Source organism: Populus euphratica, unplaced genomic scaffold (genome assembly GCF_000495115.2).
Source record: "Populus euphratica unplaced genomic scaffold, PopEup_1.0 scaffold35.1, whole genome shotgun sequence".
NCBI classification, from domain to species: Eukaryota; Viridiplantae; Streptophyta; class Magnoliopsida; order Malpighiales; family Salicaceae; genus Populus; species Populus euphratica.
In genome coordinates, this window is record NW_011499860.1 from 2,161,968 (window position 1) to 2,176,697 (window position 14,730).

General features: G+C 33.3%; 3 protein-coding genes across 3 annotated transcripts; 1 reads left to right on the forward strand and 2 right to left on the reverse strand.

Annotated features, from left to right (window-relative positions):
* Nucleotides 1-753: 753 nt before the first annotated feature.
* Nucleotides 754-1,966, reverse strand: LOC105124635 (mitochondrial uncoupling protein 5-like). The gene has a single exon (XM_011024734.1). The coding sequence runs from the start codon at nucleotides 1,824-1,826 to the stop codon at nucleotides 858-860; it is 969 nt and encodes a 322-aa protein (XP_011023036.1). The 5' UTR covers nucleotides 1,827-1,966; the 3' UTR covers nucleotides 754-857.
* A 1,256-nt stretch (nucleotides 1,967-3,222) lies between these two features.
* LOC105124636 (peptidyl-prolyl cis-trans isomerase FKBP12) lies at nucleotides 3,223-5,976 on the reverse strand. Its single transcript, XM_011024735.1, has 5 exons — nucleotides 5,796-5,976; nucleotides 5,112-5,145; nucleotides 4,911-4,972; nucleotides 4,194-4,246; nucleotides 3,223-3,534 (listed from the first exon to the last, which is right to left on the reverse strand). Exons 1-5 carry the CDS (start codon nucleotides 5,881-5,883, stop codon nucleotides 3,433-3,435), a joined length of 339 nt encoding a protein of 112 aa, XP_011023037.1. The 5' UTR covers nucleotides 5,884-5,976; the 3' UTR covers nucleotides 3,223-3,432.
* Nucleotides 5,977-12,683: 6,707 nt separating this feature from the next.
* Nucleotides 12,684-13,904, forward strand: LOC105124692 (uncharacterized). The gene has a single exon (XM_011024794.1). The coding sequence runs from the start codon at nucleotides 12,684-12,686 to the stop codon at nucleotides 13,902-13,904; it is 1,221 nt and encodes a 406-aa protein (XP_011023096.1).
* The last annotated feature ends 826 nt before the right edge of the window (nucleotides 13,905-14,730 follow it).

Genomic DNA, 14,730 nt, shown 5'->3' on the forward strand with positions numbered 1-14,730 from the left:
TACTTGTTCCTCCTATTTTGTAACATATGCCAAACACAACCAAGTGAATAAATATAAAAAATAATCGTAACTGTGCCAGACAAACTTTTACTTGGGTGTCGAACTACCCGACAATAAAACTGTGTTTCAGCATATTGATTCACGTGCAACAAGGATATAATGCAGCATCATTGTTCAAACCACGAGAGCTGAATATTTCGAGCTCATGTAGCTAATGAAATCTTGCTGTAGAAGAGAAGTTGGCCCAGCAAAATGGCTGGTGAGAGAGCGGCTAAACCACGAGGAGTGAAGAGTGAAAATGAATGATTGCTGAACTCTTGTCATTGGGACATCTCTCCTTGCAGGCTGAATAATGGGCGTAAAATCTAACTATGCTCCAAACTGGCATTATATATGATAATATCTTGCTGTATTTTAATCTTTAATCTGATGATCAGGAAACCCTCAGCAGCTTAAGCTAGCAACGATGAGCTTCGTTGTAGCATCCTGGAGAACCATATGTCACTGTTAAGGCCCACTTCTGATCATCTATATAGATGCCTTAGGAACTGACTGCTGAGGTCTAGCAAACTTCTAGCCATGAGCCCAGGAGGTGAAGATGAGGCGAGTGGTCTTTCAAGCATGAAGGAAGAGCTCAGAAGCCACGTTTAGAACCTAGCATTTGATCATCATGATCTGAGGAATTGTATTGTAGAACCATAGCTGGCTATTGTTCATCAGTACTCATGTTCTACCACTCTCTTAGACAAATCATGAAGGAGAATAAAAATCATATTGATTCCAATGTATAATTGAAGTCGAACAAATAAATCAATAAATATACGTGAATTTTTAGTTGAACACATCATAAGTAATAATCAGAAATCTTTAATTAATTTCCTAACTTGCTCCAGCGTGACAAATAGCACCACAGTAAAAGGTCCTTGCCTTGAAATTGTAGGGATAAACCCCTTGTACAAGGCCATAGGACCCTCTACCCTAACCGTCTTCATTGCACAATCTAATGCACCCTTGTAAGGTGGTTCCACTCCGGGCTCAACTTTCATGTTCATAACTCTAGTTTTGATCACATCAATGGGGTTTGAAGCAACAGAAGCAACAAAACCAGCCACAAAACTTGCCATAACATGGGTCCCAATCCCATCATTCATCAAACCCTTCTCCAAAATCATCTCCTTGGCTTGATCATATGTTGCAAGTTGTGATGCAGTCACAATCATTGCACGATTGATTGTAAGACCTGAACCGCGCCATAAGCTGACAACACCCTCATGCTTTGACATTTGACCTAGGGCATCCACAACACTCCTGTAGTTTCTACGTTGTTCAAAAGGGAGACGCCCATCAGCCTGCATACGAACCATTGCCACATCTGCAGGGTTACCAACAGCCGCCCCGACAGCACCGGAGATCAATCCAGCCACTATCTTACTTGCAAGTGGCATGTTATTAGTCTCCGGATCAGTCCATTTATGTTTGAGGACATCATAAAGGCCCATACGAGTGGTGGAGTATAGGGTTTGGCGTAGTATGGTGGCAGAGACACCAGAGAAAAGGGCATTAGCACCTTCGGATTGGATGATACGTAGACCAATGGAAAGGGGTCCAACACGGGGTGGAGGAGGGACTCCTAAGGTGGTTGGTAAGGATATGTTGGCAGCAGAGCTCAAGGAAAAAGCAGGGCGATAGGATTGTAAGGCAGATGGATTTGGGATGTGGGATTCACCTTGAAGTTGCATCCGGACCTTGATTAAATCTAGAGGGTGTGTGGAAGCTCCAGCAATGATGGAGGCAATACCACCTTCAGCAAAACCTTTCAAACCCATGTTATGATTTCTAATGGAATACTCGAAGGCTGATATATTGATCAAACAAAGAGTTGAATTAATTGGGAATTCTGACAGAGAATTGAAGAAAGTGAATATGGGAGAAAGAAGTGAGCTGCGATGTGTTGATGAGTGTTAAGAGGATCACCCATGTTTATATACAGAGAGTCGAATGAGAGAAGGGAAAGAACATAGAGACCTTCTTGAAACCTTGACGCGGCTATCTCACTTCCGGATATCGTTGACTGTGCTCTACTAGTTGGTGCGCTTGCTTGTTCAAAGGTGATTTTTTGTGACCGATATCGGCAGTATCGGTTTGACTGACTTCAATATAGCAAAAAGAATGCCATACAATTCAACTTGACAAGGGGGGTGCCACTTGTGGAATTATATGGGATGCTTCCTTACTGGACATGTTCTGTGTTTTGTCCTCTGGGCTACCTGCCACATCTCATTGCAGCTGCGGCACTTTTTGGTTGAAAGTGCCCACTTTGTTTGAAAACTCAGAACAGCCCACCAACCAGTAATTTTCGTTGAAAATATCCTGTTTGTTTTTATTTTAAAAAAATTTATTTTTTTATTTTTTTCTTCAAATTAATATTTTTTTATATTTTAAAATTATTTTAATGTGTTTAAAAATTATTTTAAAAAATTAAAAAAAAATATTATCTTAATACATTTTTAACTAAAAATTATTTTTAAAAATAACAACAACAACCATTCCAAATTCTGTCGATTTTTCTGCGTTTGTGCGCGTTTGCCAGTGGGAGGAGGGCTGACACTGATGTGTCATGTGAAGGTCACTGCTAGAGGTCAGAGGTCTTCACCCTAACAAAACTCCATTCCATTTAAGAAACTTGCCTCAGATCAAGACTTGCCAGAAAACCAAAATTGCATCTTCTTCTTTTCCTGTTATTTGATTTCGCCAACACATTGTTTATTTTTGCATTCTATGTAATTTTAAAAAATACTCTTGAAAAAAATATTAAATTAATGTTTTTTTAATATTTTTATATGATTTTAATATGCTAATATTAAAAAAAAAATTAAAGAAAACAATTATTTTAATATATTTTCAAATAAAAAATATTTTTAAATCCATCCCAATACCAAACACTAAAAAACACATGCAGATAATATTTACTCACCCCAACTGAATACAGTATCAAACGGAAGCTATCTTAGATCCAGAGCTTCAGCATAATTTTTCAAGGCAAGACACACAGAACATAACACTACTGAGTTTTACATCGGTGTCTGTTTGCTGTCGGGGTGAACGCAGGCAAGGATGCCAATTACTTGTTTGATTAAAGTGCATGTTATGGTGCTAATATACCTCCAGTCAATTCCACAACCTATCTGGTCATGTGGTGGCACGAGCAAAAGCATAAACACATGAGAAAACTGAGTGCTTCATAATGCTTGGCACCAAATCATTGCTCATTTCAAGATGACGAAATGCTTAACCAAGCTACAAATCTTGTTCCTAGTAAGAGAACAAGAGTAAATAGCTCCATCTTAAACATATTACATGTTCATCAAACGCTGGGAGATAATATTCATGTCTATGACAAGTTATTTAGAATAGTCCCCTCCCACGATTTACTCACTCCAAACTTAGGACTTCAATCTCAAAATCCAGGACCGAGTTTGGTTGTATTCCCCAAGCTGGAAATCCACCAGCTCCATAAGCATAGTCAGGAGAACACTGAAAAATCATTCAAGAAGATCATTTGTGTTAGATATTGAAACTTTGGAGAGCAACATAATCCAATTCTTGATCTATCAAGAAGCATGCTCACACAAGTATGCTGTAGCTATTTGTAAGCAGTTCGAAGGATCAGAGTATAGATGGAAAAATGTTAAAAGTTTCAGCTATTTGAAGTGTTCTTAATTTTAACAAATAATAATAATAAAAAAGTAAAGGGTAACTGTAACCTCCAACAAAATCTCAGAATTACTCGCCCAGAGCAAGAAAATGGGTGAATGGTGAGCCACAGTGAATGTGAAAGGAGGAAGAAAGGAAAAGAGCATGATTATTTTTATTTTTACATAATATAATGGTAAGTGATTGAATAGAGAGGATTGATTTCCTAACATTTGCCAATTATTTGGAAAGTATCCCTAGATACTATTAGAATTGCAAGCTACATGAAAATACATATTTCAAACAATATCAATCCGTATGCTCAGACAAGGCAAAGGGACAATTGTAAGATTTTTCTGCAATCACAGAAACATTGTGTTCCGTGCATTTGCCAACAATAATTCAACTGAAACCACAAAATAGTGATTCTTAATTCACTTGATGCATGAGAGACCATTTTATTGGCGGCATTGAAAAAATACAGAATAATAAGGAAATACCCGCAGGCGAGCAACTTCTCCCACTTGCATTCCCATGACACCTTCATCCCATCCTGCAATAAATTGAATGGGATAATAAGTTCTTCATCAAAACATATCCTATTGAGCATTTACAAACAGAGGCAAATTGCCCATCTAAAGCAGCGATTCTATTAACTTGATATGTAACATGCTTATAACCAGTGAAAACTACAAGGCTGTAATGAAATTGAATACACAAAGAAAGCATGCAGTTGGATCTATCAAGAAATAGGCATTTCATTTCCTCCATAAAGCAGACAGTAAAATTTCTGGTAATGCCAGAATTTTCTTGTTTAGAAAAATATAATCAGTGCACCTAACATGTGTACTATTTCATAAACAAAAAAGAATAGCCAGAAAAAATCTGCAAGTCTTCCTATATCAAGAAAAGAGGAGTTAGTGGCCACAAAAGAAAAGGCATAATGAAGAGCGAAGTAGGGAAACAAGCACTGGCATCAGCTAATTGTTAGGATTTTCTTCATTTCTTCCATCTCAGGGTCAATTGTTTTCATGTTCACATCACCACTAAAATCATGAGGGGAAGAAATAGAGAAAGCAAATAGCCACTACTATTCATCAACATAGCTTTTAAAAAGTACACATGATCCTATAGTCAAACGCTTGCTTATTTTCACTGAATGAAAGTAAATGAAAAGATTGGTATTCGTAGCAAACACAATGATACCAGGCTCCTACCCTTTATGACAGATCCTTGGCCAATTTTGAAAGCGAAAGGCTTTTGCCCTGGATCCTTGGTGCTGAAATAAAACAATCAAACAAACAAATAAGAAACACAAAATTCAACTCCACAAATAGCAAGCCTACGACAAAAAATACAACTTTTTGAATAAAAAAGTTTCCAACTGCAACAAAATAAAACAACACAATCCTCCTCACCTCCAAAACTTCTGTGAGAGATCGCGATTTTTCCCTGCATAAAAAAACAACCAATATCACTCCTGTAGTTTAATTCTTTATTCAATAATACAGAAGCAATCTAATTCAATCTTCAAGCATTATCTCCCTAACCCACAAAAAAAAAAAGAAATTTTTCACCTCCTGGAGCTCAAATCACAAACACGACTCAAAAAACCCTTATATTATAACATCTAACCCAATCCTTTCACCAAACAATAAACACAACCAATAACTATTAAGCTCTTTCCCACCCCATGCTTCTCTACTACTCCCCTGATGCGAACCCCGTGATCACATGGACATGCAACTCACATACAAAGACACCAATTAATTTAACCTGGCCTGGATTGTATCACCCCCAGAAAAAAAAAAATCAAAACTTTTTCTCCCTCAACTCAAACTCACAAAAACCCACCTCGAGAAACCCTAAATTACAACATCTAGCCCTAATAAGTCCACGAATTAAAAGGCACCCCCGATAACAATCTCATAAACCCGTATAGAAAAACCCAAACTTTCACAATATTGTAAAACTCATATCCCAAGTCTCTATACTTTCATAGATTTTATCAGTAACCAGACAGAAAGCAATAGAATTCCTAACTTGCAAATCAAAATAAGAAAATAAAAATAGGGTTTTGTCAAAAAAAAGAGCTAGCTAACCAAAACCAGTGCAATGGACGGTCACGTTTTGACCAGCAGTTGGTTTGGGACCAGTTCCGGGTCTGATAACTTGTTTCTCCACTCCCATTTTTGTGTTATTGTCCACTTCTGAGCTTAGCTTAGCCTTGCTTTGCTTGTAGATCTCTTTGCTGCTGCGGTTTTTTTTCGATCTTCAGTTCTATAGTGCCACCGAATGGTTTTCACACGTGCCATGCGCACGTGATGAGATGAATGAATATTGTTAAAATGATTATTTATTTTTTATATATAGTAAAGATGATATCTTCCGTTTGAAATTTGAAACGCAAAGATAAATAGTGGTATGGTATCTGCGTTTAACCAAATGCATTTTAGTGACTTTTACTAGATTATTGTTACAGGCTATGCCGTGGATTCGAATATAAAAAAATATTCAAGTGCTCATGTTTTCTAGTTAAAAAACTTAAAACGTTACTGAGGTTAATATGATATGATATAATTAACTTTGTGAGTTTGAAAATAATATATATAATTAGTATAAATATAATTTGATTAAAAAAATATATATTTAATATGATATTTTTTTTAAATATTAAAACAACAGAATATTGGATCATTACGAGTTCATTTGCTAAATTTACAATTCGTGTGACCATGATAACTCTATAAAAAACAAATTGTAACAACTTATAAATTTTAATTTCAAATAAATCTAATGTTGAATGATAAAATTAAAAAAAAAATAAAAAAAGATCCAAATCAACTTGGATTAATTTGTCAAACCCACGACTCAAGTCATAAAATAATGATAATCTTATAAAAAAACAAATCCAAACAAAGAATGAAACTCAATTCTCAATTAATCTAATGTTAAAGGATTAAAATTAAAAAAAAAATCAATTAATAAAAAATCACAAAAAAACTACGAGGTAGACTCGTCAAGTCTATGATTGAAGTTATAATACTAGAATAACCTTATAAAAAAAAATTATAAAGTTCAATTCATAATCAATTCACTATTAAATGATGAAATTAAAATATAAAATTCAATTAAAAAAGAATCCAGGTTACATGGCCAAGCCCATGTACTTGGATGTACATTTTTTCTATTGGTAAATGGAGAGGTTGTCCAACCCTATTTTTATGTAAGAAATAAATTAGATGATATGTTATTTGTAGTTCTGCAATCATCCATCTTAAATAACTAGAAATTCAGGTCATCAATATTTTGAATCCTAAAACTCTATTTCTCAATCTTTTTTAAGCTGAAAATACATAAAAACATCTTAGTAACCTAATTAAATTGATTTATAGCCTCAAATTAGTTAAAAATTGGTTAAACACTCAGATTCAACCCACATCTAAAAAAATTATTGAGTCCAAATCTATTTTCTCAAGTAACACCAAGACTGAGTTTTTTCATGACCATAATCGAGGTAACAGACATATTCTCTATTCTTTCCTATTTTTTAACCATCCATTCTCTCATCTGTCTAACTCAGATATTGAAATGAAATAAAAATGAAGTTCAAGACCAAAATAGAAAAAACACATTAAGCAAGGATTATAAATAAAAAAAATTAAAAAAACAACTTAGGGGGCTAAAAATGCTAAAAACACGCCTTAGTTGTAATATATAAAAACGATTCTATAAATTTATTTTAATGTCAATTTTGATCTTTAAGTTTTAATTATGTTTAATTAAGTTAAATTCAACTTTTCAAATAGAACATCAATTTAATGTCAGATCGTTCTTTAAGCACTTTAAAAAACTCTATATAATGTCAATTGAAACAAACTATTGATCATAATTCTAAACAAAATATATTTAAAAAGACAAGATTAAAAAAAAATCAATAACCAAAAAAGAAGTCAAGATTAAAAAAAAAAAGTAATGGGAAAACACTATTTCAACCCCCATTGTTTCATACATGTAGAGGACAAAGTTTACCATATGCCTTTAGGTTTTTTTTTTGTTTTGTAATTCTCTCCTGTACATGGTAAAAATAATCCAGCCTATGATTTTTGAACAATTAGATTCATTTATATTTTTTTTATTTGAAAGATAAAAGTTTTTTAGTTAATTTATATATTAATGTAATATAAAAAAAATTTAACTGTCAAATTTTTCATTTAGGAGCGCATGATGAGGTTTTAGTATAAAAAATTGAAATTTATGTCAAAAGAAATTATGCATACAAAGAAAATATCGTGGATTATAATAATATTTCACAATATTCTCTCTTTCTCTCTCTATAATTTTCTTGGTCTATTGGCTTTTTTTATTTTGATCTTTTTTTTTATTTGTTCCTTTGAAGTTGCATTTATTTGAGATTGGTTTTAGTAATTTGTTTTGACTTTCTAAGTTATAGGATCCCAGGATATCAAGAAAAGATATTGTCTTCTAACTGATACTTGGTTTGAAAAACTTGAATAAAATTTCATTGATTTAAAAATATTGAAGCTATTGAGGAAATTTTAAAAAAAATATTTAGTCCTTTTCTCTTGAAAGAATCATGAACTTAATTGCATGATCTATAAAAAAATTAACCCTTTTTTTATCCCATAAGTTTTTTTCAACTGATTCTTTTACATTAAGTTTATTTTGGATTGGATTTAATAATGTTTTTTGGTTGTTTAACTATGAGGATCTTGTGGAGTCGAGGAAAAATATTGACATGTGATTGATGTTTAGTTTTGCAAAATAAAATTTAATTTTATTTATTTATAATAATAAAGGCTTGAGATACTAAATTTAAAAATAAAAACAATTATAGAGAGTTGGGTTAATAGATAGTGACAAAGAGACTAGTGTGTGCAATGCATGTGCTAGCGTTTGAAGGTGATCATCATGCTCTAGCAATGTTTATGGATTCCTCCAATGTTAGAACGTTGCTTTTCTTGATGGCATTGAATTTATTTTTAAAATTCCTTGCCAATGGAGTGGCACATGTATAATTTAAAGGAGCATAGAGTTTTCTTTTCTTTTGCTATATCCTTTCTCTCTTTTCTTATTAGTTTTTATTTACGTAAAGGAGAGTGATATTTCTTCTCTAAATAGCAAGGTGTCTTGCCATTTTATTTTTGTGTTAAATTCGGTTTTTTTTATTTTAATTGATATTTTTTTGTTTTTATTTTTTTTAATTTCATTCCTCAACATTAAATTGGTTAGACATTGAGTTTCATGAATTCTTTTTTCTAATTTTCTTTTTATGAGGTGATTTAGTCCTCGTAACCTAGGATATAAGTTTGGAAAGTTACTCTAGGTTGATTTCAGTCCTTTTATGTCTTTTTTTTAAAAAAAATTTGTCATTTTCATTCTTCAATATTAATCTTGGTTTTTGCTTTAATTTATATAGGATCATCCCAATCTCATGACATAGGTTGTGAGTTTGGTGGGTGAGCTCGAGTTGACTCAAGTCATTTAAAAAAAAATAAACTATTTTTTTAATTTTAATCTTCAACATTGGGTTTGTTTGAGAATTGAGTTTCATATTTTTTTTTAATTTGCTTTGTATAAAATTATCCTGATCTCATGATCTGAGCCATAAGTTTAGCAAGTTGTCTTGAGTTGACTCAATCGGTTTTTTTGTCCTTTTCAAATTGATATTTTTTTAATTTTATTTTGCAATATTAAGTTAGTTAGAGATTAAGTATCAATTTTTTTTTCATTCTAGTTTTTATGGGTTTATCACCTTTTTATGATTCATATTGTGTGTTTGGTAGTTTAACTCGGATTGACTTAAGGTTTTTTTTATCTTTTTTTAGAAATATTTTTTTGTTTTATTTTAAATTTTTTTTTTTTTCAATTTACTCCTTCAACATTAAATTAATTTGAATTAGCCTTCATATATTATTGTGTATTTACTTTTATGTGGTTATCTCATTTTATGATATAGATCATGAGTTTGACAAGTTTATCTTTGTTGACCAGAATTTTTTTTATTTGAATTATTTTTTTATTATATTCACCCTTGAATATTGAGTATGCTAGAAATTTAATTTTATAATTTATTTTAATTTACTTTTCATGAAGTTATTTTATGTTATCACATAGACTATGAATTTTATAAATTAATTAGGGTTAGTCCACATTGATCCAATATTTAACTACATAAATATTTTATTTAAAACAAATGTAGTTTAGTATCTAAAAAAATATTGTCTAATATACATAATCTTTTCTTGATTATTTTTTTGAGCTAGAAAACATTTTTTTAATAATGCCTTTATATTTTTTTACATTATTTTTTTTTCTAATCCAACAGAGTGCAAGCAAATCATCTAGTACAGACTATACTAAACAGCTTGGTTTAGCTAAACACCATATTTTCGATCATTAATTTTTATTTTATTATGGTGGCAAGGCTTTCTTTTTCGTCGGAGAAAAGGAGAATCTAAAATTAAATTGGACCCTTACTCCTGTAAAAAAAAAATCTACAGGCAAAAAAACAAAAAAATCTAAAACCTAGAAATAGGGTCTCATAATTCATTAATCTAGTTATGGATTTATCATATCATAGCTCAGAGACCTGGTCTGGTCCATTACCTTTCTTAAAGCTGATCCAAGTCCCTTTAGTTTGTCTTAGTTTTTATCCAAAACAGTGCTATCTTTTCTTAAAAAAATTAAAAATAGAAACGAAATAGCTTCATGCAGTTTCTCTTTTAAAGAAGGTTGGTCAATTATAATTTATTAAACTAGTTATTGACTCAACCCCTACTGAATCATAAGGTCTAAATTAATGGTTCACCCAAGTGTATTTATTTATATGTATTCAAAACAATATTATTTTAAAAATAACTAAAAATTAAAAGGATCTTGTCTTGAATTTTTAATTTTTTAAAAAATATTAGTCATATTTTATTTGAATTATCACCGAATCACTTAAATTTTGAATTAACTTACTTATCATTCAAATTTTTCTAATTAATTAGATGAGCTTCGAAACAAAATCAAACTCAAAATCAAACCCGACTTGATCGAGGGTTAGGTTTTTATTTGAATTATCACCGAATCACTTAAATTTTGAATTAACTTACTTATCATTCAAATTTTTCTAATTAATTAGATGAGCTTCGAAACAAAATCAAACTCAAAATCAAACCCGACTTGATCGAGGGTTAGGTTTTAAATTATGGATTCCCGGTCAATCAACCAACCAAGAACTATTTTCAGAACAATAGACAACACAAGATTAATAATCTTTTTGGAAGTATAATTGTGGTTATTTTTTATATTAAAATGTATTAAAATGATATTTTTTTATTTTTAAAAAAATTATTTTTAATATCAGCACATTAAAATGATACAAAAAAAAAAACTAACTTTTAACAAAAAAAAAAACTAATATTATAAATAGATATCTTTATATTATGAAAGAGCATGGGATGTAGGCTTTTGAAGATGGATTTAGCCTTGACAACCCAAACTAAGTTTAAAGATTATGTAAAAAAAAATCGCAAAAAAAAAGAGAAGATAATCTAATTGTTGAAATAATTTTTTTTTTCACATTTTTAACTTTAAACAATAAATTTATGGTTTTAACATATAATTTCATCCTTATTTTCTCACTTCATGTATCATATCAAAACAATGAAACTCATCGTTAACAAAATCAAGCTGATGCGAAAGGTCAGTTTAAAAACAAAACACTTCATTTTAATTAAGGAATCAAGGGAACGATTCAGCACCTCCAGCATTTTTTTTTATAATAAATATATCCTCCTCCTCCTCCTCCTCCTCTTCTTTACATTTAATCCAGCTACGTCGGAATCAGATTGAACTCAACAATTAACCCAATTCAAGTCAGATGTTGAATCCCTAGATTTCTAGATTAATACGTGAAACGAAAACGAAATGCATGAAGGACCAATAAGTGTGCATGAAATACATCAGGGACCAAGAGCATGAAAGGGAAAAAGGCCCTTCTCAATTTAAGGATTCTCCAGCATGTGTCGGTGATGAAGAACAACAGATAGGATGTACCACCTTATTGAAAATTAATAGTTTAAAAACTCTTGTAAAGCAAGCATCCATCATAATTAATGAAGTAATTATGTTAGTTGAAAACGCAGTAAGGTGATTATTATTTTTTATTTGTTTTTAATAATAACATATCAAGATTATTAAAACATAATAAAAGAAACCCAACTCATAACCTCTCTGATATTATCCACACACACGCATAAAGAAGATAGACATCCTTCCTAAATTAAGACACTGTTCTCACACGGCAAGCTGAAAAAACCTAATTAAAGTAAAAGAAATTCAAGTAATCTAAGCTTAGCCAGCAAACTGAGAAGTTTACAAAAATCCATCTAGCGCACATTTTTAGCGCATCATTTCTCCATTATAAAAACAACAGACCCCCTTTTTAGCCCATCGATCTTGACCTCACACAACACAACACAACACAACAAAGCCTATTCACGTTCCACACCCCCACAGCCATCTCTCTCTTCTTGTTCTCTGTCGTTTCTGGCTCTCCAAACGCAGGTCTTGTTGTGTTTCAGATTTCTGAATGACATTTGGGTGAGTTCTAGGAATCTGTAATGTGAATGGCTGGTTCTGATCTGATCTGGGTTGGGTGAAGAAAAAAAAGGAAGAGAATATAGAGATAGGAAGTATGGAAATTGAGAGAATTAAGGTGCTGTTGCTCCTTTGGTGTAGAATCAAAACTACTCGTGTGGCCCTCGTGGGTGGAAACCACACAGCTTCCAGGTTTTGCACTCGCTAAAGATCATTCTTTTCTTGGTGTTTTGGTCTTATTTCCTTCAAAGAATCAATCTTTGTTTATATATCAAAGTTCTTGGCTTTTGCTACTTAGAAAGAAAGCTTGAAACTTTACGCGATTGTAGATTCAAATTCGTTGTTTTGAGTGAGAACTCGAGGTGGAAACGTGAGAAGATATGGATGTGGCTCGTGGGTTTTCGGCTAAGAATCTAAATGGGATCAAGTATTTGCATAATGGAGGGATTGGCTTGAATTCAGATGCCATTTTGGTGCTTAAGTTTCCTGATTCGCGAGTAATGCGTGTTGTGTCTCGCTCCTTCTTTTTGGCCATGATTGTTCTTACACTGCCATTTGTGGTGTCCATTTTAAGGGAACTTGATTCAAGTTCTTATTATGACGACCCCGGCTCTGCTTCATTTGATCTTGAATCCTTCGATCTGTTGTTGCAAGATCTGGCCAAGGGGGGCCTTATCAAAAAGGGCGATAAGGCTCTCATTGTTTGCTCCGGTGTCGGGGCTGTAGTTGATACTTCAAGATTCTTGAATGACAATGATATTGACTTCGTGTCGGAATCTGATTTGGAGCAAGAAAGACTGTTCCCGAATGCAACATTTGATTTTGCATTGACATTGCGCATTGGAGATGCTAGATTTGTTGATCGTGTTGTGAAAGTTGGAGGCATTTTGGTTACTCAATTGAGCAGTGACCCCTCAAATGCTTTCCAAAAGCTGTCAAATTATAGAGCTGTGTATCTTCGGCGATATGATTCAACCATAGTGGCATTGAGGAAAACAAGTTTGGTGAATCAGGTAGTAGTTTCCTCAGCAAAGAGGCGGCCTCTGCAGCTGGCATTGGATGCCAAGAAAACAGCATTGCAAGGCTTGGAAGATGTTCTGCTTGAGCCTCCGCGGAAGGCTCTGGCCAAATCTAGAGTGTACTTGAAGAGATTCAAATATCTTCCCAACTTGTTGGGAGATTCTTTAGAAGATTACTCACGCCGAGTTTTCATCCATGCGGGGTTGCAGGAGGAGAACAAAGGTGCAATGCAATGGTTTAATGAAAACTATCCAACTAGGAATCAAGACTTTGAGTTTCACAGCATGAACACGTTACCTGAAGGAGATTCTAAGAGGGTGGCATCGCCTGCTGATGTTTCGAACTGGCTGATGAAGAATGTGAGGGAAGATGAGTTTGTTGTGATGAAAGCAGAAGCAGAAGTAGCTGAGGAGATGATGAAGAGGAAGACTATTGGTTTGGTGGATGAACTGTTTTTGGAGTGCAACAACCAATGGAAAAATGGGGAAAGAAAGAAGAGCAAGAGGGCTTATTGGGAATGTGTAGCACTTTATGGAAGGCTGAGGGACGAGGGAGTTGCTGTGCATCAATGGTGGGATTGAGGAGGGAGAGAAACAGACCCTCACATCAATGGCCTCTGAGTGTGTTTTGTGATCATTTTGTTATGTTGGGATTTTAGTATCCAAACCTATAATATGGTTTTATCTAAACTCAAACCTTTGTTGGTTGTGTTATTCTAAGAAGCACCGCGTCTGATTTGCTGTTGGGAGGGGCAGCGGCTATGCTCCCTTTTCCCCCCCCCCCCCCCGACTCTTGATGATGTCAGTGAATAAAATTATTTTATCTAAGGTTAATTTCATATTATATTAAGACTGCCTCGTCTTCCTTATCCAATCAACTCTATTATATTAGGCATTTCAAAGCAACTTGCTCATGCTTTGTTTAGCATTCCGTACTTGTTAATGACGAAAATCTGCTGGGATGTGGCAAAAATGGAGGTATGGATGGCTCTCAGAAGCAAGCCAAGATCAGCGATGGATGTGTCAAAATGCCTGCACTCTGCATATACCATTCTATTTGCTCCCTTCAGCTAGATCAAGAGCTTATCAAAAGGATATACACGAAAGACTCGACTCTTATTACAGATGAATCGTTATATTTGTTTGCGCTTCATTGTAAAAGTGTCTTCCTCCAGGCAAAATTCATCAAGATTTGAGCTGAACGCACAAAATGCAACGAAAGAGAAATGGGACGGTTTATTGCACCACACCGCATATATATAGACTTGATCCTCACATTTCAAATCTTGCTATTGTCCGCAACTGCCGCGGAGAGTTTAAAAACAAAAAAACATACTTTATTTTTTTTTTTTATCTAAAACAATATCGATTGACCCGAGTTTCAAAACAAAATTGAAACATCACAACT